At 37.4% G+C, this 22,203-nt stretch overlaps 1 protein-coding gene across 3 annotated transcripts in view; it reads left to right on the forward strand.

Moving 5' to 3' along the window:
• Positions 1-22,203, forward strand: part of LOC116165485 (trithorax group protein osa) — a 58,055-nt gene that overhangs the window by 29,701 nt on the left and 6,151 nt on the right. The window contains exons 4-11 of one of the 3 annotated variants that reach the window (XM_031479957.1): positions 11,635-11,764; positions 12,465-13,367; positions 13,635-13,816; positions 14,796-14,840; positions 14,979-15,167; positions 15,223-15,598; positions 17,204-17,754; positions 17,803-17,956. In XM_031479957.1, coding sequence (XP_031335817.1) covers positions 11,635-11,764; positions 12,465-13,367; positions 13,635-13,816; positions 14,796-14,840; positions 14,979-15,167; positions 15,223-15,598; positions 17,204-17,754; positions 17,803-17,956 — 2,530 coding nt within the window. The remainder of the gene's footprint in view (positions 1-11,634; positions 11,765-12,464; positions 13,368-13,634; positions 13,817-14,795; positions 14,841-14,978; positions 15,168-15,222; positions 15,599-17,203; positions 17,755-17,802; positions 17,957-22,203) is intronic. The other 2 variants (XM_031479959.1, XM_031479958.1) reach the window with 2 other exon arrangements.

Here is a 22,203-nt window from a genome sequence, read left to right on the forward strand (position 1 = left end):
GGTCAACTTTTTTAAATCATATTTTGCGATTAGATTCACTTTCTTTCACTTTAACTTTCGATTAATTCTTTGCATGGAAGCTTTTTGAGAAATTTGCACAAATCGAAATGTGGTTCGTCTGTCCGTTCCGTCCCATCTCATGCATTACCAATTTTGTGCAGGGACAGTGCAGTGTTCGGTTTTGGTAATTAGTGGAAAAACTGCACGCGAGGCTATAATGGTGTTTATTTAAATGTGCTCTGATATAACCTTCCTCAATTACATGAGGTCTTGCCCTGCGGCGAACGCTCGTTTAATTGAACCGATCCGATGTGTGTCATGAGGACATAATTGTACATTTCCCTACGTAAACAAGCGTGGAAGTTTAATTTAAATCAAATGGCCTGTTTGGTGAAATAAAGGGAAAATGCGACTGTACACCGTACGGAAATTCGCTCCTGCGAGACTCCAATTAACTGGCGGACGAAAAAGGAATGTGGATAGCCACAGCGGTTCCTATTTACTTAATTAAACCTAGGTCAACTTGTTCCGAATATTTCACGTTACTTCCTCATTCAAAGGGGACATGTGACTACTAATGCCCCTACAAAATGTTGTCTTCATTTTCTCAAAGTTCATTCAACTGGCAACATTTACCGTACATTACCTTCTTATATTTTTTCCCCATTTTTACCTAACATTGTACAAAACTTTTTACCAGTATTCATAAAAGGGTAATTTTGGGTTAAGTGGCAGAGGAGAATTATCAAGTGTAATATTATTTATTGAATTGAATTAATATCAGTGTAAACACATACGAAACAGCATTCGGTCGTTTTTGAGTTATCAATTTTTATAGTTTTTTTTTTCGGATTTGCGTCGCAGCGCGAGGATCATGTAGCCCTCTACCTGTTCGAATTGGTACAATACACGTGGATATAGCTTTAAAACTTTAAATGATCGTGTTTAAAGGTAATAAATATGCAAAAATATACATAATTTTAAAAAAGCAATTTGTAATATTTGTATAATGTGACGCTGGCCCAGATGAAGTGGATTGTGTAACGTGCGTTCCTCATCGGAAATGTTCACAATACTGAAATTGAGTCGAATTGCCCTTTAACAAAGGGGGGTAAGTAACTGGCACTAGTCCCTTTAATATAAGTGTTTTCCCGTATTTCTGAAGGTCGTCTAACACCATCTGTCGTGATCGTGTCAGTAACCCCGAGAGGGGTTGCACTTTACGAGCGTGGTTTAGAAATTGAAAACGCAATAGTGAACTTCTGGTATCTCTAGGAAGGAATAAAGATTTTCGAGGGGATGAGGCGAACGTGGGGATCTAAAATAAATTTTACTCGACGAGAGCGGTTTCGCGTATTTGTTAAGACTTGATCGAGGTAAAGGAGATGACGGCGTTCTAGAAAATAATTTGGGATGAACAAAAGCTAGACCTACCCTAATCTTAATCTGGGTCACCCACTCCGTCACAATGATGCATGTGTAAAATAAAGTAGCTCCGACCACCTGCCGTGTTTATGAATGAGTTTATATTTCAGATAAAACTTCTGGGTTCCGTCTTCCTGCTTTTACTCACACGTCACTTTATTTGTTCTTTGCTTTGCCTTTATGTCATGCATTAACCTAATAGCATTAGAAATAACAAAAATAAATTTGCCACTATTTTTAGTTTATTCCCACGTCTGAGGATGAGAGATGTTTATATATGTGATGAAAGTGATCGTTTTGTATCGAAATTTTGCAATACGAATCAAGTTTAATTATTCGGCCGTTTTTCCAAAACAATTAACGTTCAGCTTAACGGTTGTGTAAGTACGAGTAACAAAACTGCAGATTGAATTTCCTAATCGCAGCACACTTTCACTTATCCATGCGTTTTTTTTTTACAACATTCCAACTGCTACCGGATTACTATTTATGTTAATTTCTTGTCTACGCCTCGATAATTCCCTTATTATATGAGACAGCAGATCCAAAGATATTTTTGAATTCCGTCTGACCGTTCGTAAGGGGTTGGGAGCTCAGTACTGAGACTCCAATTTTATTACCAATGGTGGACCGAACCGACGAAAAGCAGATGCGTTCGGTAAAAGATAACAAGTGGCAAGTTCTTGATAACTTAATAATTCGCTATCGTTTTCGAGTTATCGCGTTAAGGATAAACACAACGAAACCAATAGTATTCTAATCGCTATTGGCCGGCATAGCGATAAATTCCAAGATTATTAGATAATGGAGTGTCTCAAGGAGCAGTTTCGAGTGCACTTTTATCTCCGATGCTGCATAAAAAACTAATTCAGTTTTAAGACTGATTTCATTTACGAGTTGTTTAACGATGACTTATTCTATGTGTCGTACTTCGGAAGTCCAGAGCGATAGTCTCTGTTTATTATCTTTTTTTTATCGATACTTACACACTTTCAGTCTAAACAAACTATTATCGACGATTGCTTGGCACCGTGGGAATTGTTTATTTTTCGAACTGATGCAAATCCCCATCATATGAAGCTTTCGGTAATTTCCTTTTGATCTTCAAAAATGAACTGAGAATACAGTTCGATAACAGTGATTTTATGAGAATAAAACGTAATCTCTAATGCGACACTTATGTGCCAAAAAGGATCAATGACACCGGAATCCAGGTAGTGATGTACAGTATGTAATTCTGAGAAACAGAAATACACGTTACACTAATTTTGTGGTAATGTTCAATAAGTTGATAGTTGATATAAATAAATGATAAATTGTACGTTGAAGTAGATACATTGATTAAATTATTAGTTGACTTTAGTGTGCTAAGCTAACCTATAGTTGTTTCAAACGAGCACAAGACATGTGGGAGTTGCAAAATTCTTTAGCATCAGCCCTACATCTATCAATCAGGCCGAAGGTAAGGCAAGTTCCCAAATATCAATACATATTATATTTTTGCATAAAGCAATATTGCGGATTGCACTACAAACAGAACAAAACTTCGTTGGAAAATGCGCTAAAAATAAATAAACTGCACGACAAGGGCACTTCCGCTTAACGACTATTGATCAAAATTGAATCACTTAGTCCCTTGATCATTGTCTATTTATTACGGAAAACAAAATTGGAAAATTCGGAACAGTTCGCGAGTTATCATGTACACAGACGGACGGACGGACGGACAGAAAGCTTAAAATCATAAACTCGCTTTTTGTCGCTCGTTAATAAAAAAATCTAGACAACAATAATCCAAATATTACGATCGATATTGAGTGTACGCATATCATCCCTTAAATTAAAATTTGTACACACGAGTGTGTTTCCACTACTTTCACTTAAGAAAAACGACTAAAATTATTTCTAAAAAAATGTGTATAACTTTTATTGGCGTATTGCTAACTTCGCAAGAAATATGCAAAGAGACTTTCTTTGGCCGCTGTCTTAAAAATCGAACAAACAATTCAAGCCAGCACGATCAATGGAAGAACATTGCCGTAGGATTTATATTTAGAGATGTGCCGAAACAATCGGTGCAGCCTATAAAAACAGTAAAAAAAAAACATCACACAGACGACCCATTTTTAACCTCTCCCTGCATTCCACTACTGCAAACGAGTTATCTATATTCTAAACTTAAAATGGGTATTAAAGCTCGCCTTAAATAATGTCAAGGTCTTTAGGGAGCGAGGGGAACTCCAACTATTTTTTTTTATTTTACTGTTCTATTTTTTATCAAGCACTTCCGGGTTGACGTGGTGCCAGTAAATCTTACCTGAATTGGCACATTCGTAACATTCATTCATCTTTTCCGGGTAGTTTATTTATAGTAATTTCGTGCATCTACTCAATTGAGGAGTAGTAATCGAAATTAATAAAACGGTCCATTGTCGAAATTAGCTCCTGCCCAACAATGATTTCCAAATTTAGGCAAACAATGGAGAACACCCGCCACCCCAGAACACACCGATTCCACCAAATTCCAATGATTCATTTGCGAATTTGCATTTAATGGCAGCTAATTAGATGAATGAATTTATGTATATGTGTGTATTCACTTTCCCAACACCTTAACCTACGCCAACATGTCCAAATGTTTTATTTCAACGTAAACAACTTTCTTTCGTTTAATTTTTTTTTTCATAATAACGATTGCGTAATGTTATTTTTAGGTTTATGCGTTTAAACGTAAATTATTTACTATACGGTACTAAAACAAACTCCTCTAAATAAAGCCGGAACATTAATTTCTTTTCTTAAATTCTTAGATAACCATAAACAGTTTAATTAGAGGTGAAGGTAACTGATGCTTTCGTTTGTCCTTGCGTACAGCCCTTACAGCTAAGGCTGTCTTACTTGCACAGATATCCAGTCAAATATTATAAGTCTAAAAAATAAATGCAATATTTATTGTAAGAACAATAACATGGTACGATAATACTAGAAATAAACATATAGACAGGGCAATCCCTAGATGTCACTGAACTTCACTTTATGATTTGATAAGCTCATTACACCATTACGCGTTCTTGATATTTCAGATATAATTATTTGATATTTTATCTCATCAATTTCATTGAGAAACGTCCAAACGCATTGGTTCGGCGAGATTAGGAAAATGGTGAATATGGACCACATTTTTTCTTTAACACGAGGTTTAAGGTATTTTCAGAAATGCCTGCCCCTTTGTCTTCTATTATGGTTTCTTTTCTTTCCGAAAACTGGGTTTTCTGATGTGCGGCGAAATCTAGCATTAGCGACGATGTTCTGGATGTCAGAAATAGTTTGTCCATAGCACAGGATGTTGCATTTAAAACAAAAAACTTTTGAAGATCATTACCTCCTCAGAATAATCACATAGGACGAGTCTGTAGCTTCAATACGGAATATCTTGGATGTTTCAATTATGTACAGCGTGATCATTTTAGGGGTTTTTGTATTTTGTAAATAAAGTTGTTTTTCGCTTTGCTGTGGAAAAATTGTTTTGTTACTCCATTGCTTTTATTTCGCCATTAATTGGATAATATTTCTGTGTGCCTCGTCTGAAACTGTTTGCTTCACGTTGAACGCCATTTGAATTCTGTTCTACACGCCTAATAGTAGACGAGGACAACCAAATGTGTTATACACCATTTTAAAGAGCTCGACGAGAATCAAAATTCATGATAACTACATGATTATCTTCTCAATTCGAAATATAATCCAAGAGCTTGGAGATATTTGTAACTTGCTTCCTACCGTGCATGCCTTAACAGGATGCGATACAGGTGCATTCTATAAAATAGACAAGAAAACCGCCTTTGATGTTTTTTTGAAGAGTTAATAGAACTGGCAGCCCTACCAAAATTAACAATTTCTAATGCGGTGACGGTTAGCACTAAAGTTGTCTTACTTATGTAAGAAAAAGGATACGACTATTAAATCTCTGAACGAGCTCAGACATATATGGAAATAAACAACGAACAAAACGACCTCTCAACTTCCACCAACAGATGACGCATTTCTACAACATGTTCTAAGGTAAAAAGTAAATAGCTCAATTAATTCATCAATCCTGTTTTGTTGAATTTATTTTAAAACTATACAGTGCGTTCGAGAAAAGGAAGTCACTTCAATATCTCTTTTATTTGGCGAGATACGAAAAATTTGTCAAATATAATTTTTATGTGACATTACGGTCTATCTGATCGCATATTCAAACTTCCGGTACGGAAATCGATGCAATGCTTACATTTTTTACGGTATTTGAAAATAGCAATCAATTTTCTGTACGACAACATAAAATATGCATGTGGTTGATATACAAAAAATAGAGAAATTCGTCATTGGATATTTGGAAAATTTATGAAATCTAGCATGGTAACAGCTGACCCTCTTATCTGGAACGCGCTGTATACCAAACAAGTATATAGTTGCAAAGTCATGAAAATCGCCTGCCAATTGTGGATGGATCGATAGAACAGACTCCTTGGAATCTGGGATGTCACTTCAGGAATGTGCACCGAATGTATCTGCAAAGATTGGTGAAACCGAATCATCGAGTTGGATATAGATTCAGACAACAAGATATGATTCAGGTGTTTAATTCTGTCTGATAATAAATCGATAAATGATAAACTTGTAACAAATATAGCAACGAACTCCTGGGTCACTGAAAATGTAATTAGTTGTTCTCTTCTGTGTACATGATAACTCGCGAACGGTAACAACGGTTTCGAATTTTCCAATTCTGATTTTAGTATTATGTTTATCATTCTCCAAGCAAGAACTGATTAATAATAATAATAATAATAATATTTAATAAATGTCCAACAGAAAATCTTTCCAATTACAGGACAAACTTAACTTAACTTCATTAAGCACGTAGTGTTTCATATAGCTAAAATAATAACTAAATTAGTAAACTTATAATTAACATAAAAGAACTCTAATAAACAAAATTAACATTAGAAAAGTAAATAAAGATTTACTTTACAAATGCAGGTTAGGTACCCACAGAAAATCGAAACAAAAATGCTGACAAAACAATGCATTTCCGTATTGTGTATATAACATGAAAAATAAGAAGCAATAAAAGACAAAAAATCAATGTAAACATTGTTGCAAGATTGATGGGAAGCTAGAATTGTTGATATCACAGCGTTGGCTTATCGAATTAAATATACGGCATATAGTGACAATAGGGGATTGAAATAGAATTTCTGTGCGGGGAGTGTTGTAGTGAAATGTTCTAGAACTAGTATTCCGTACACTGGTATGAGGTATTTTAAAACAGATAGCTTTCAATAGATCAGGACAGTCAATATGATTGTGCAGTAGATTAAATAGAAATGTTACATAATTGATAGTTCTCCTAGTGTCTAATGATTGAATTTGAAACATATGCAGCACTTCTTTGTGATCAAAACCTCTCACAGGATAAGTACCATAAGTTTTATAGTGCAAAAATTTTAGAAATTTTCTTTGTATAGATTCAAGAGCATTCTTATGGGCCGTGTATGTCGGATTATATATAAGTGAACAGTACTCAATTTTAGAACGCACTAAACTATAGTACAACGATCGAAGTGCTAATTGATTAGAAAAGTGTTTACAGTTTCTAATTATAAATCCAAGCATACGATTTGCTGAATGACAGACATCTTTCATATGGTCACTAAAAGTAAATTTACTATCAAACGTGACACCTAAATCTTTTATTGAGACAAAACGCTGTAATTTTGCATCATTAATAGTGTATTCGAACTGAATTGGGCGCACTGTACGGGTAAAAGAAACTATTTTACACTTCGCGACGTTAAGAGACAACAAGTTAACATTACACCAATTGCTTAAAGCATTAACGTTTGTTTGGAGATGTAAACAGTCTTCAGCACTCGATATAATAGAGTATCTTCAAGTCATCTGCGTATAGTAACTTATGGCAGTAGATAACGTCAGCTACATCGTTGATAAACAAGAGAGGACCTAAGTTGGAACCCTGCGGAACCCCTGAAGTTGCATGCACCGGTGACGATGTGAAATTATTAAATGTAACAGTTTGAACACGATTCTTGAGATACGACTGAAGTAAACGTACAAGGTTTTCTTGAAATCCGTAGCGACGTAGCTTCTTAATTAAGATTTGATGTGGTATTCGATCAAAAGCCTTTGATATATCGGTGTAGACAACGTCTACCTGTCCTCTTCGATCCAATACTTCAGATACAAATTGCTTGAAACATGTTAAGTTGCTTAACGTCGAACGCTTGCTAATGAATCCATGCTGACACTCCGAAATTATATTCCTAACATTACAATATATTTTGTTATACAATGTGATTTCAAACACCTTACTGAAGTTATTCAATAGACTAACCGGGCGATAATTCTCAACGTTGCCAGCATCTCCGCTCTTCAGAACAGGAGTAATATTTAATATTAAATTTGCAGTGAACTAGGAGCTCGTTTGTTATGTTTGTTACAGACGGGCAGGAGCTTCCTGGTTCCCTGAAAATTAATAAACAGCACCGAAAACAGAATTGGAAAATTCGAAACCATTCGCGAGTAATCATATACACAGACGGACGGACGGACAGAAAGTTCAGAATCATGATCTGGGGCTCCTCGTTGATAAAAATATAAATAGCGTGTTTATTCCGAAGTTTAAAAAGTAGGTTAGCCGTGCGCATCGACATAAAATAAAATTTATTCGACGCGCTAGGGACTTCTGAATTCAACGCCGTTTTATGCAATGGAGAGCTCTTGTAGTTTCTAGTTCTAGTTCGGTACCACCAGAAAAAGAAAACAAGTGATAGAACTCGTTGAGCTGTTTAAAATGTTATATAACACATCTGGTTGTACTCTTTGGGTCGCTCATGTGAACATTTCAGAGCCGATTTTACTGGACACCATTCAGCTACTACGTCTGTCTGTTAGTTCATTTATCAAACTACTTGTCACCAGAGAGTGTTTGCATCTTATAACACTGGCACTTGTGCAAAAAATATCACCCGCTCTTCTATTCGTTTATGACTTCTTCCACTGGTCAGTAATGTTTATCTGAAATTGGTAGTAGAGGAAATAAGGGCTTTTGGTATTTTTGATCTTTTTTGCTTTTTAAGGATAAAGTTGAGGCTAAGGTGCTTTCGTATTTGTGGAGCGAGTTTAATAGAAATACAAAGTTTGTCAATGTTCGGTTCACATTGTACTATGAACGAATTGATCCGAAATTTTGGCCGAAGTATTAGGCACTGATGATTCTTTTGTGGAAGTTGGTAGATAAGAAGGAGCCAAAGTGTCCGAGCAAGTGGTATCATATACGGAATAAGTGTCATCCCGTTTACCTGTTTGTTGCCATTTCTAGAAAGCTAAAAGCGAGAAGGGAAATTGAGTTCAGAGTTCTTAGAACGATGTTGGTACGCTTTTGATGTCTTGAGTATCTAACGGTGCTTTTGGCGCATGACGGACCATGAATCCCACCTTCAAAAACTTGTACACCACATATAGGTACACTTGGGAGGGACACAGATTTTGCTACCAAGTCTCAGGGTAGTACAAATGCGAAAACAATTGTTATTAAGAAGTAAACCAGTAGACTTTGCTGGAAGGGCGTGGAGACCGAGGGAGTTAACCCATGGTTAGTATCATCCACGCATCCAATCCGACATTATAGGACGAGAGCCAAGTAGGGTCTGAGTTGGCAAAGTTTAACATAGCACAAAATACGAGAAATCCAATATCAACCGCAGAACGGATTCCGAGACCACCGGATTTAATTGGTAGAGATACTAAGATCCAAGTCTTCTCATCTAACTCAATGTTCAATATTTTCTCCGAAGAATTTTTTATTATAAAATCCCAATGTTTGATGAGGTCTAAGTAGAGCCAATTTGGACAGATGCGGAGAAGATTTGTTAATTTGGGAATTGCGAAACAGTTTCGAAGAAGGAAATGGGCAGAGGTGAAAAACACGTGACATTTAGATATGTTTATTTCAAGGCCAATCTTTTCACATTTTTCGGTTAGAGTTCTGAAGCCTTCTAATAGCACTTTTGGATCACCAGCCAATATGCCGTCCATATAAAATAAACGAGTTCAGAGAGGGGCTTTTAGAGTAGTAAAAATGAGCTGTCATGGTTGAAAGTAAGGAGTCATGGAGGAGCTTAATATTGTATTGCGTACGTTCTTGCTTGCAACAAATGATGGATTACAGTCTATAGGAGGATCGTGGAATAGCAATGGTCCTGAAGGAGGTTAAACGTAGCATCATCTTGTGGAGCTAGAATGTCATCGGACGCGGACTCCGATCTCTTATGTCACTATCAGACGTGATACGAAAGTGGGTTTAGCAGGACGGTTTCGTGTTTTAGGGACGTTAAATGCAGTCTTATTTTTTGGCGTGGAGTTTGAACAACAATGTATGAGAAGGTAAAAAGGTCCATCCACGTTTTGCGGGAGGAGGCGGTCATATTAGTACATTTGTTGATTAGGCGAGCGAGATTGTCGACTGTTTGTATCCGTGTTCCTTTCGGAATTCTTTTCAGAACCGGTATATTGGACTTGAGTTTGCAATGAAGTTGTAGGGTTGCAACTTTTTTTGGACTTCCATATGTTTCCTTTTAATATGTTTAAGCCACATTTGAAAGTCTTAGAACGGTTGGAAGGAGGGCAATGCGGACATGGTCTGAGTTTTGTAAACTAATATTAAGAAGTACGGATATCTTCACATACAGCACATATCCAAGGCGATAATTCACCTTAACTCAGGTCACGAACTTCAACATTTGAGAGTCCAACATAAATGGAATGAAACCATCCATCAAAGAATATCTTGGATTGTGGGGATCACCTCCGGAACTGAGTAATTCATTTTGAATCTTTTTTTCCAATTTTGTCCAAATGGTAGAACTCAAAAGTTAATCCTGTAGGATCACTAAAAGTATAAAAATCACGAAAAATTGTAGATCTAAAACTTGAGTGTATATGATCACATTGAATACTATTAACTAAATTCGTGTATCACTGCTGTATCGCCAATTCTGCAAAAGTTACAGGGTATATTTAATGCGACGATCTTTCTGGTAAATGAAGGCGCTAAAAGAAAATGTGTTTTTTTGAAAATTTTCGACTTTCGAGAACTGATCTCGATCACGGTTCTGATGTTCAAAAAAGTGCAAGTTTAAAAGGACGTTAATTTTTTATTTCAATCCACCGGTTTCGAGCTATGATGGAAAAATGGTACTTTCAAAGCGCCAGTGCAAAACTCATCAGCGATGCCGTACAAACGTCATTTTACCAAAACTACCTTTTTATTTCAATTGAGATTGAATTGCGTTGTACACCAGCTGTTAACGGTGCCTTTTAATTTAAGAGAAATCGTAGGTGGGTAGAGGGAAGTTCTTGGCCCATCTGCCAGTTCTGTAAGAAACTATTTTTGCTATTATTTTCCTTGTGTATAGTGTCAAATTACTTATGTTAAATTACTCTTACTATTTCTGTTATACATTTGCGCGACATGTGTTGCATGAGCTCGACATGACCACATTTGCACGACGTTTACCGACTTACGATGTCAATTTTTCAAAATGCCAAAGACTGAGGGGTCTTCTGAAAGAATAAGGAACTCAAAAGTTTGAAACCACAGCTCTGGAAGCTGCCAATTATGATTGATGTTAAGGAAAATGGACGACTTTGGAGATACAAGGGGAAGTGGGAAAACTTTTCTTATTTATCATATCAGAATAAATATTATATTGTTTTCCGACTGTTAGGTGCATGGAAATGCGGGCGTTTGAACAAAATTGAGGTTGTCCGCTGTGCGTCAAGTTCCTTTTGAGGGGAGTCCGGATGTGCGATGTTCGCCTTGCAAATCGCAACTTTCTCAAGGTTTATTTTATCTAATCACATGGCATTTGGATATATCAAAATCGTTCATTTCGTAGAAAAGGTTGTATCTCGTAGCAGGGAAATTACCGCCAAAAATTGAATTTTTATTGGAAAAGGCGTTGCACTCTCCGACCCTTGTTAGTTCCAAGTACACTTCGAAGTTTTGCGCTGAAGTTTAAATTGCTTTTTAAATAATTTGCTTCGTTAAATGAGCAAATTGGTATAAACTCGTTTATTTAGAAATAATGAGAAAATTTTCGTTTATCCACAAATTTTCTAATAGATTTTTTTCTGTTGCAGGATTTAAGTGGCGGAAACAGCAATGATAGTTCTGGTGGACCGGCACCAGGTACTCCAAACTCTCAAAATATGCGACCAACTCCATCCCCAACGGGATCCACAGGGTCACGCTCCATGTCTCCAGCAGTCGGTCAGTATATTTATATTACGTGATATTTTCCCAGCACGTGTTTTCATTGACTGCATTCACGGAAATTCGATAAAATGCGGGTCTTCTCAACATTGACCTATATTTTACTACGAGTATTCCGGTGTTACTTTTATCTCACACCCTCTACCCTTAATCCCAAACACCGAGGTCCACACTTATTACGAAACCGAACCTCTCCCTTTCAAGGAACAGAGCGCGTGACGTAACCTTATTTATTTTTATTCAACTACTAATTGGTGTTGACGCTTTGGTTAACTAATTTTCATTTACCGGCATACTTTCATCCCTTCAGAATTTCGACGAGCCATTCGTTTTTTTATGGGGTGTGTGCATGTGTGAGATAAATGCTCGTTACGTAATTTAATGTCGGAAATTTAAAGCAGTATTCCATGGCCATTACATTTTTTATTGAAACAGGCAAAAAAGCGAATAAAAAAATGCACGAACTTGTAGAGAAAAAAATTTATCAAAAAAAAGTACGCCGACGGTTGCAACACGGCGGGAGACCGTGTCTACGTAGGAACGCCAGCCTGGTGCCGCGCTATGCAACGATCGATAACTCCGTTCCTATTACCACTCGTGGTCTAAAAAACAATGCTACAATCGTTTCATTTTTTATCGCAAACGCCTATTATTAAACAGATTTTACTAGTTTCTTAAACATTATGTGATTTTATAGGGCAGCAAAACATTCCTATTCCTCCGCGACCATCCAGCGGTCAATCGGATGGAGGTGGACCTACTCGTTTGAGCCATTCTCCTATGACAACTCAGGGCAGCTACCCACCCCCTCATATTCATGGTTATAAAGGACATCCCGGTATGGTGCCACCTACAGGTCAACAAATTCCGATTTATCCACCTAACCAGCAATATACACAAGGTGGCTATCCACCCAGGCCCCAGACTAATATGCAGTATCAGAATCAAGCATACGGCCCGCCGGTTTCCCAAACTCCTCCTAATAGTAATTTACCCCCGCAACAGTATCCTAATAGATCGGCGCCAAATCATATGAGCAACGCACAATTCCCACCTTATCAACAAACGTGGCCAGGTCCAACAGCCACATCCGGTAATCATCTGCCTGGTGGAAAAGGGAACGGTCCACCTCAAGCTCCAAGCTCTCCATCACCAGCCCCTCCAAGACCACCACACTACCTCAAACAACATTTACAACACAAAATGAATTTCGGTAACACACCATCTTCCATGCCTCCAAGTCCTAGCCCACCACAAAATTATCACATGGGTCCTCCAACGGCAAGCCATCACCATTCCGGAATGGGGCCACCATCTAGTATGGGACCACCTAACATGCCTACCGCTACAAGTCCACTTTTACCTAACAGTCACCCACATGACGGACCTATGCCTCCACCAAGCTCAACACCAAACTCACACCATCAATTAGGATCTGAAATGATGGATAACGGTATTACAACTACTGCAGCTGGCACCCTAATGACTCATGTTACGGCATCATCAGGTGGTTCGGTTACATCTGTGGTTACCACAGGTCCCGATGGTGCTCCCATAGATGAAGGTTCACAACAATCGACTCTTTCAAATGCTTCGGCAGGTAAATAAAATTATTATAAATCCACTTCACTTCTACATCTCTATAGATCTTTAGTTTGTAAATTTGTTGGCTTTCTAATCGTCTTATCAAAAATTTGGCAGCCTACTAAAGTTGCGACTGACACGTTGAGGTTTTCCCTTTTTTTTCTTATGCATGCGTGATCTATATACCCGTATTGCCCAAGCTCCTTTTAGCACACTCTTTTGCACCTAACATTCTTCTCAATGAGTGACGCGCGCGATATTTTACTAAAACTCTGCCTTTTAGCTTCAGGGGAAGATCCGCAGTGTACGACACCGAAGTCGCGAAAAAATGATCTGGGCCACTATAGTCATCCGACGACGCCTCAAAGCACTGTGCCTTCACCTGGTGCGGCGAGCATGAACTCGATGCACGAGGAGTATGGTGATCTTAGTAGTCCGAGTTGGCCTCGTACACCAGCTAGTCCCGTAAGTATGCTCACTATTAGACACTGGAGATGTAATGAATCAAAATTTGGTTCACTAACACGTTTTGCGTATGAGGGGTCTATCTGCAAATATAAATAAATGTTTTTTATGTATATAGGTGTGTTCAACTTGCACTTGATTCGTGATATGTTGCACATACATGTCTCTCACACTATGCCTTTTTTTTTGTTAAACATGCAGGCATTCTGTGAATTGCAAGATATGTCACTAAATTTGATCGGCGAACAAATTCGGTTAAATAATTCGTTCCAGTTCAAAGTTAGTGCTTTTTTTGGGCATAAGAATAACGGTTCTGCTGTATGTTTTAGCTATGTTCATCTACATTTTGCACTGCATTTTTATGTTTAATCGACCCAACTCTGCCATAATTCTTGGAGGCCCACTTTAACCAATAGGTCGAAGGGCAATGTAAATGTTAAATATTTGCTTGAGTGCATGCGTACTAATCAGATTTTCTGACCGTGTTTACCAAATTTTGATAGTGGCATTTGTGGTGTTATGTTCCCGTTACGGCACAAAATGACAGCCCTATATCGAATGTGACACAGTTTACAAAGTTGTGTTCACAAAACAAAATTTGCGAAAAGTATCGGCGCGCCACCTAGTGGACACTTGTACAGATCAATCGTTTTGTGATCCTAACAGCCATTGGGTTTTTATCTAAACTAAAATAGATTTTTGGGGGTTATTTTGACGACTTAGTGGCCACCGGGAAAAAGTAGTTGATTTCATCGCTGACCACCTCATTCCATCAGGGTATATCTAACTAGTTGAAGTTAAAGCCATTGTGTGAAAGAACACAAAAATGATTGCTAATTGACCCTTCATATAACGTGCTGCTGTATAAAGATTAATGCTATTTTGTGTCTCACTAAATGTTTTTCGTTTGTTACATCTCTGAATATTTAACACCATTTATTGGTGCGAATGGAAAGCTAACATCACCCGGTATTTCCAGGTGTTTAACAGTCATGTGCCTCCACCGGACACGTATCGCTCTAAGGTTATATACACAATATTATTTTGTTGTGATAATGCTTGTCGTAGCATGCCTGGCATGTACCTTTACTAATAATAATATACCTAAGCTTATTAGAATTTGTTTTGTCAAGTCACAGTTGCTGATGTGTGCAATTTACAGAAAACCGACAGTTTGAGCAAGCTCTATGAGATGGATGACAATCCGGAGAGGCGAGCTTGGTTAGATAAGTTATTAGCTTTTATGGAAGAACGTCGCACACCTATCACCACATGTCCGACCATCTCAAAGAATCCGCTCGATTTGTATCGCCTATACCAATTTGTCAAGGAGCGTGGAGGTTTTATGGAAGTACGACATCGAGTACAATTTAAAAGTATTATTTTTTACGTCGCATTGTTTCCAGGTAACCAAAAATAAAACATGGAAAGACATTGCAGGAATGTTAGGAATAGGTGCTTCATCTAGTGCTGCTTACACATTGAGAAAACACTATACAAAAAATCTATTAGCGTACGAATGCCAGTTTGATCGAGGCGGCATTGATCCACAACCGATTATAAATCAGGTTGAGGCGACTTCCAAGAAGAAAGGAGCTAAATCTTCCTCTGTCCCCTCGCCGGGTTCTTCAAACTCGCAGGATTCGTTTCCGGCCCCTGGCTCGGGTGGTGCTTCAATGGATGGTTACGGAGGATACGGCTATGCTTCCAGTACGAATCCCGATTATAATACACCTCCTCAACGACCTTCTTCGCAAGCAAATGCTCCTTCTCCTCACGGAGGTAAGTTACCGTTTCAATTAATGCTAGAAAGAATGCTTACATAACTTGCCATTAACGTAGTGAAATAATCAATTAGCAAATACAAACAGAGTTCTCGTAGTGGCTTTGCTTTAGGATCTTTTATCTCAGTTTGTTCAGTTTCTTTATCATATTTACAGGCATATCCCGAAAAAGTTTTATGCACTTTTTTACACTATCTGTTCTTATTTAAACAAGCAAACTATCTGAAACAGTGGTTGCAAAAAGTATACAAACATTTTTTAATAATAATAATAATAATTAAAGACTTATTCAAGTACTTAGATTCAATGAATTAGTGAAGCTCATATCTTTGTTTTTTTGTAGGTGCTATTATTATACAGTGTTTTAGAATAAATAATTAAGTTAAAAAGCGTTCGCATTGTAGGTTTTTTACCAATTTATAGAGGGCGCTCCAACAATATTTTTTCATAAACAAAAATCAAATGTTAAAAATATATTATCATTAACCTTTTTTGATTTTTGAGGATGTATTTTGGCGACAGTGCAAACAGAGTGAACTTAACGTTACATAGATTTTGGTATCATTATTTGAAGTGGTATATACGATATACCTAAACCTAAGTAGAGATAGATATGTCTCCGAACCAGTACTTAGAAAAATGAACTACACCCAACAGGTATTATTTTTTCATTTGATTTTCTTGATCAATTAAAGCGCTGTTTTTAAAAATAATTTTAAAACTTGGTTGAAATAAAGTTGAAAAGTTGAAATGAATTTATATAGGAGCTAATAAAGTATTTTAAAATAAAAAGTAAAAATTTACATTACCTACATTGTGAACATTAAAAAGTATTATTTTAAAGTTGTATGATGCTCAAGTTTTTGAAAATCGGAACATTTTGTTACATGCGCTAAAACTTTTCAAAAGACATTTTTCGATTTATACAGGGGAATAGCTGCTGCTACAATATATTTCGAAAAAACCCCTGGTCTCGTATATCAATTCTTTTTTTGAATTCTAATGAAGTTGATAACGTATATTCAGTGATGATATGGAATTAAACATGTTAAAAACACCATACATGCTCACGTAAAGAACGTGCAATAAAATGGAGATAAATTTAAAAAAACCACACTATATATGGTTTCAAAAAAATTCTAAAAATCAATGCATTTTGTGGAATGTTACCTAAAGTTTTTACTTAGCTGGAACTGTGAGGTTAGAATTTGCAGTATTTAGCTAATCAGGCTGTAAATGCCTTTTAGTCGAAATTATTTTTTGTTTAAGTGTTTTATCAATTTGTGTGCTTTACATTTTCCACAAGTTGCATGTTTTGTAATATTGACAACGGCATCAGGGGTATTGACTATAAACATTGCATAAACATGTTTGGTAAGTGTGTCGTTTTGTCTATTTGACAGAGGTATTGAAATTATGAAATCTATTCTTGAGTAAATTTTATTTTTGGCACTCATTAGACATGAATTTCGTTTCTAAGTTTAATAAAAACATTTCTAATTTAGCCCACTTGGTCATGTATAGTAGGATGATACATATTGCTTATTTATCAAAAAACTTTAGTGGAGTATTATATAGCATGGCACGCTTTTTTCTTATATAGGCTCAACAGGTGCTAATCATCTAGGAAATGTATCTTCTGGTGGACCTAGCCCAGCTGGTGGAGTGGCTGATAATGTCAACGTCTCCAATCCATTTGATGATGTCTCTCCTAGTCCACCACCTCGTGGAGGAGCTCCCTTCCCAGGACCGCATCCACCTTACCCTGCGGGAGCACCGCCTAGACCGCAAGGTCAAAGTTACAATAATCAATCCGGTTACAATCAGTATCCCGGACCAGGACCTGGCGCACCACCCGATCAGTATTCGCCATATCCCGCCGGATCAAATTATCCCTCTGCGTCTAGATCCGTTTATCCTCCATATTCAGGCGACTCTGCAGCACCACCTTCCAGTCCAAATAATTCTCAACCCGCACCTCCAACTGGTCAAGATCCATATAACCGTTACAACATGACTACAGGGGCAACTGGTACTGGATATACACCTAGACCAGCATATGGAGGTACTGCTGCGGCGACAGCAGCTCCTGCTTCTCAACCACCTCCTGTTCCGTATTCTGCGCAACAACAGGAATATTATCGTCCCGAACAGGTAACGGTGGCATTATCTCAATACGCCAATTCACAACTGCCATTTTAGCAAAGCACATCAAACACTGCAACCTACGCCGGAGGACCTCCACCGAACAAAAATATGCCACCACCAGCTCCACAACCGAGGCGACATCCAGATTTTGCTAACAAAGATCAACAAAGTTTTCCACAGTATGGCCAGCAACGACCGCAAATTTACGGTAAGTTATCTCTTTCAATAACTTTAAAGCAGAGAAGTCTCTAGAACACCAGAGGAAGGTAGACTGGTTTGATGTAACGAAAAATCAATTTTCTTAATAGCAAAATAAATTTTCTCTTTAACCAAGCTCAAAATCTCTTTGCTTTCTTCTTTTGTCTCGTGTTCATATTTTTCATATGAGAATCTTCTTTTCACGATGAAGCGTGCACAAATTTTGATTAAAAAAACTGCTCAGGTTTCACGGCATGAGGGGGATAATCTGAGGTGTAGCAGTGATGTTTATTATTCATAATGTAAGTCTTTTGGAGACATTTACAGTCTCTGACGTCAATACTGATGGGCCAATTGAAATTGCACAGTGGCGGTATTCTTGATTAACTGAAGTTATTGAAGATATGTGCTGGTTTTCCGTACAGATCCTTAGCAGGATTTCGCCTGTGCTTCCTATTTTAATTTTTGCTACTATCAAGGCAATTTATTTGGGTAGCCATTTATTATAACATTTCAATTGAACTCTCTTAGATTATAAACTTTCAGCTGACATGTGGACAATGACTCAAATTGCTGCTTGCTATCTTTTAGTCAAATTAATTTGTATGATAGTAAATTTTACTCTGCAACAAATAATCCAGTGAGGAGTGAGTCGATGCCTTAACCTTTGTCCCTGTTGGCATAGTGAATTGAAAATCTTACCATTACAAAACCGAATGATCTGAACACCCTTAATAATAATAGCTTAGTTACCTAATAAGTTTTAATGGAAAAAAAATTGCAGCCAGTGCATTAATGCATTACACAGCTATTATTTTGTCCACAACTGTATTTAATCAGTAATCACAAAACTGGGTAATAACTTCTTATCGCGCGCTGTCAAGCTAATTAATATTAGACGTGACCTACAATTGCCACAGCCTTCGCTTAATCAAAATTTTGTTGCTCATACTTTAAGTATAAGTTTTATACCCAAAAGGCTATTTATAATCGTTACCATAATTTTCTCGGCTTTCAGGACCATTATAGAGAAAACATTGGTACAAAATTTCAGTCAAATCGTTCTTCTTCTTACAAAGTGTAATTCAATAGATATCGATTTTATTGCCAAAAAAGCATTTGCCATTTTTGAATTGCTTCCAAAAGCTTTTCAGTTCTTAAGACCATTTAAGGGAACATCTGTTTTCAATTTCAACCAAATGGATAGAGTAGTTTTTGCTGAACTTGTTTACAAGGATCGTGCCGCACAAACACATATTAACGGACATTTTTTTAAAAACCACCTTTTTGGACTCCTGGAGCCTTGAAAATTGAAAACCGATACCGATGTTCATACCGGCCCTTACACAACCTTACATCCACTTAATTACGGGGTGGCGACAAAGCGGGATACTCGAAAAAACGTCAAATTGTCATGTGTGCGCGCATTTGAGTCTCCGTTGAGGTCTCATGGCCAAGCATTCTAGTGTGCATGTTTGGTGCTCATTCAGGGAAGTTATGTTTTGCTCTTGTTTTGATCTTTTGATTCCGAGTTTGATTCAGTTACATATTGTTCTTTGTTATATACACACTGTGGAGTAAAATATCCATTGGTTTATTGTGAAGGAAATCAAACATCGCTATAAAGAATTGGGAACAAAAAATAAAAAAACTCCCGAGGATGCCCGACAAAAAAAATCACAATTGTACACGAAGAGAGCAAACCCCTGTGAGAACTAGCAGAATAAAGACTGCAACGTATGTTAATTAAAAATTTACGGCCGTGATAAGACGCGCCGCCAAAGGGGACGTTTCGTTCCTAGGTCCCCAGTGTAAAATAATAAATAAGAAACATGGAAAATATTTGACGGTGTTTCACCATTTCTTGTAACTTAAACAAGATTGAAATCTTCAAAATATTACAATATGGCTACGTCTAGCGAACCTTCACATTTTTTGGCCATTAAATTTTAGTTGGCATGTGTGGAAGCTCGACGTGAGGCTAAAGGTCCCTGTTCTAATTCGAGTTCGAGCATGGATATTTGCAAATGTATAGTGGGTTGGATTGGTAGAGCAGCCTCGGGCTATGGAACAGACTGACGACAGAAAATCGAGCACATTAGCGTTACCTCAACTTCGTTGTGTTACACTAAAAATGGCCGATACCGGCCTTTAGACATAGCAATATCGGCTGGCATATTTTTTCATTTAACCCACATTTTGTATCATTTGTAACGAACAGAAGGTCACTCAACTTTAAATATGTATAAACAAAACGCCAAAACATTGAATTTATGAGTCATAAATATCCTCCGAGGGTAGTGTTTGTTTACTTTAAAAACGTGAGCAGTTGGTGAAATACCTATTCATTTTTTTTGCCATTCTAATATTTTTTTCGGTCTTGTTCAATCCAGGAAATTGGAAACGCCAACGTCCTTGGTACATCCTTCTATCTGTCTGTCTGTATAGGTTTGTTTATGTGTGGACACATGTTCTAAATGATGAAATATATTAGCGTATGATTTCATTTACTAACATTAGAAGAAGGGAGCGCAATTTCTCCCACACGTAAGTGCACCTCCTTTTTCTGTTTGTGACGCAATGTAAAGGTGCCACCAAATTCAAAAATGATTAGCGAGTGCAGAGGGATGCAACCACATGGAGATACACCAGAAACCATCAGGGGGCTACCCATTAAATCAACAAAGAGCCCGCTTCACAAAGTCTTAAAATTTATATAATAATAAGAATAATAATAATTGATTTATTCTGCAGTATACAAATGAAATTACATCTTTTACGTGATTACATCAAATAAATAAGAATAAGTAACATTAACAGGAAGGGTCAGCAATCAGTTGTGCAGGTAAGCAATTCCGAGCAGATCTGGTCTTCCCTGCCATCCAAAACGTGCCAAATTTTGCAAGTGTTGCAAACAAGGTTGAAGGAGGTTGTAGTTGCAAAAAAGTAGTGCTCAAGTGTTTTTATATGGAAACGACATGTCCTAGTGGACATCAAGAAGTCGAAGGTTTTGCAGGATCTGCTGCGAGCTCAGCTATTACGAATCCAGTGTCACCAAAAATCGGTCATTTAAGTTTGGGAAACAATACAATGGCATAAAAACTCATTAGTGGACAATTTTTGAAAAAAATATCTTATATTTGAGAACTGTATCTTGGGACCTGTTGGAACTACAGAGCTACTTTTGATCGCAAATTAGGAAATTTTATCCTCTTCATAAATGATACAGAGTTATTTTTCGTGCAATAAATGGTCCTCTTCGAGGAGTAAACTACATGTGAAATTTGATGTACATATGAGATTTGGAAAATTTGAAACCTTTCGCCGTTTATCATGCACACGGACGGACGGAAGGTCTCTTTTATCTGGGTTTTATCAATTAACTGTGCTTCAAGGATGATGAACGATTTTACGCACGAAGGGTTTATTGTTTTCTGCATTATTAACGAGCTCCTAAGCGAGTTTATGATTTTTGGACTTTGTCCGTCCGTCTTAACTCGCAAACGGTTTCAAATTTTCAAATTCTGTCGTCATTAGGACTTTCTGTTCGTCTGTCTGTGTTTATCGCTCGTGGCTAATATTGGTTTGTTTATTACTGATTTCATAATTAACAAAAATTGCAAATAATAGATGGTTCTTAGGGAAATTTTTCAAATTAAATTCTCCTTATATCATGTCCATCTGTCTGTCCATTTGTTCCTCGTCTTCACTTGAGAATGTCACACCTTCGCCAATGGATTTCTAAGAGTTCAAGGATCTGTGCTATTGAATATGAGCTGGATTAAAAGTTGTTTCCGACTGCGAGATGGGTGTCAAAAAATTACCCTACTGAAAATTGTACGGGTGTCACTGTATCTTCGTCTTCATGTCCTGAAGCATTTTTGATGCGTGTATCGTTTGCTAATCGATGCGATCTCAGTCAGCCAGTGGATTAAATCCGTCTTGGGGTAGTCCATGTCATGCGTAGGAATTTTCACAGGCGCGTTCCGGTTGCAAAAAAAAGTACCAGAACGTTGCTGCGGCCCCAATACACCACGCCTGTGAGAGGCACAAAGTATACAAGATCCCAAAACCGTGAGGAAAGTCAAAGTGTTTTGTTAGAAATGGTTTTTAGCGCATTTTTGCAAATTTATTTGTAAAAAGTAGCTTTTAATCTCACTTTGGCTGGCTGGATGGCTGGCTGGCTGGCTAGCTGGCAGCAAATGTGGGCGCGTAGAAGAACTCTTGTAGAAAGGCAACGGGTGTACGTGTATCTAC

Source organism: Photinus pyralis, unplaced genomic scaffold (assembly GCF_008802855.1).
Source record: "Photinus pyralis isolate 1611_PpyrPB1 unplaced genomic scaffold, Ppyr1.3 Ppyr1.4_LG3a, whole genome shotgun sequence".
Taxonomy (NCBI): domain Eukaryota; kingdom Metazoa; phylum Arthropoda; class Insecta; order Coleoptera; family Lampyridae; genus Photinus; species Photinus pyralis.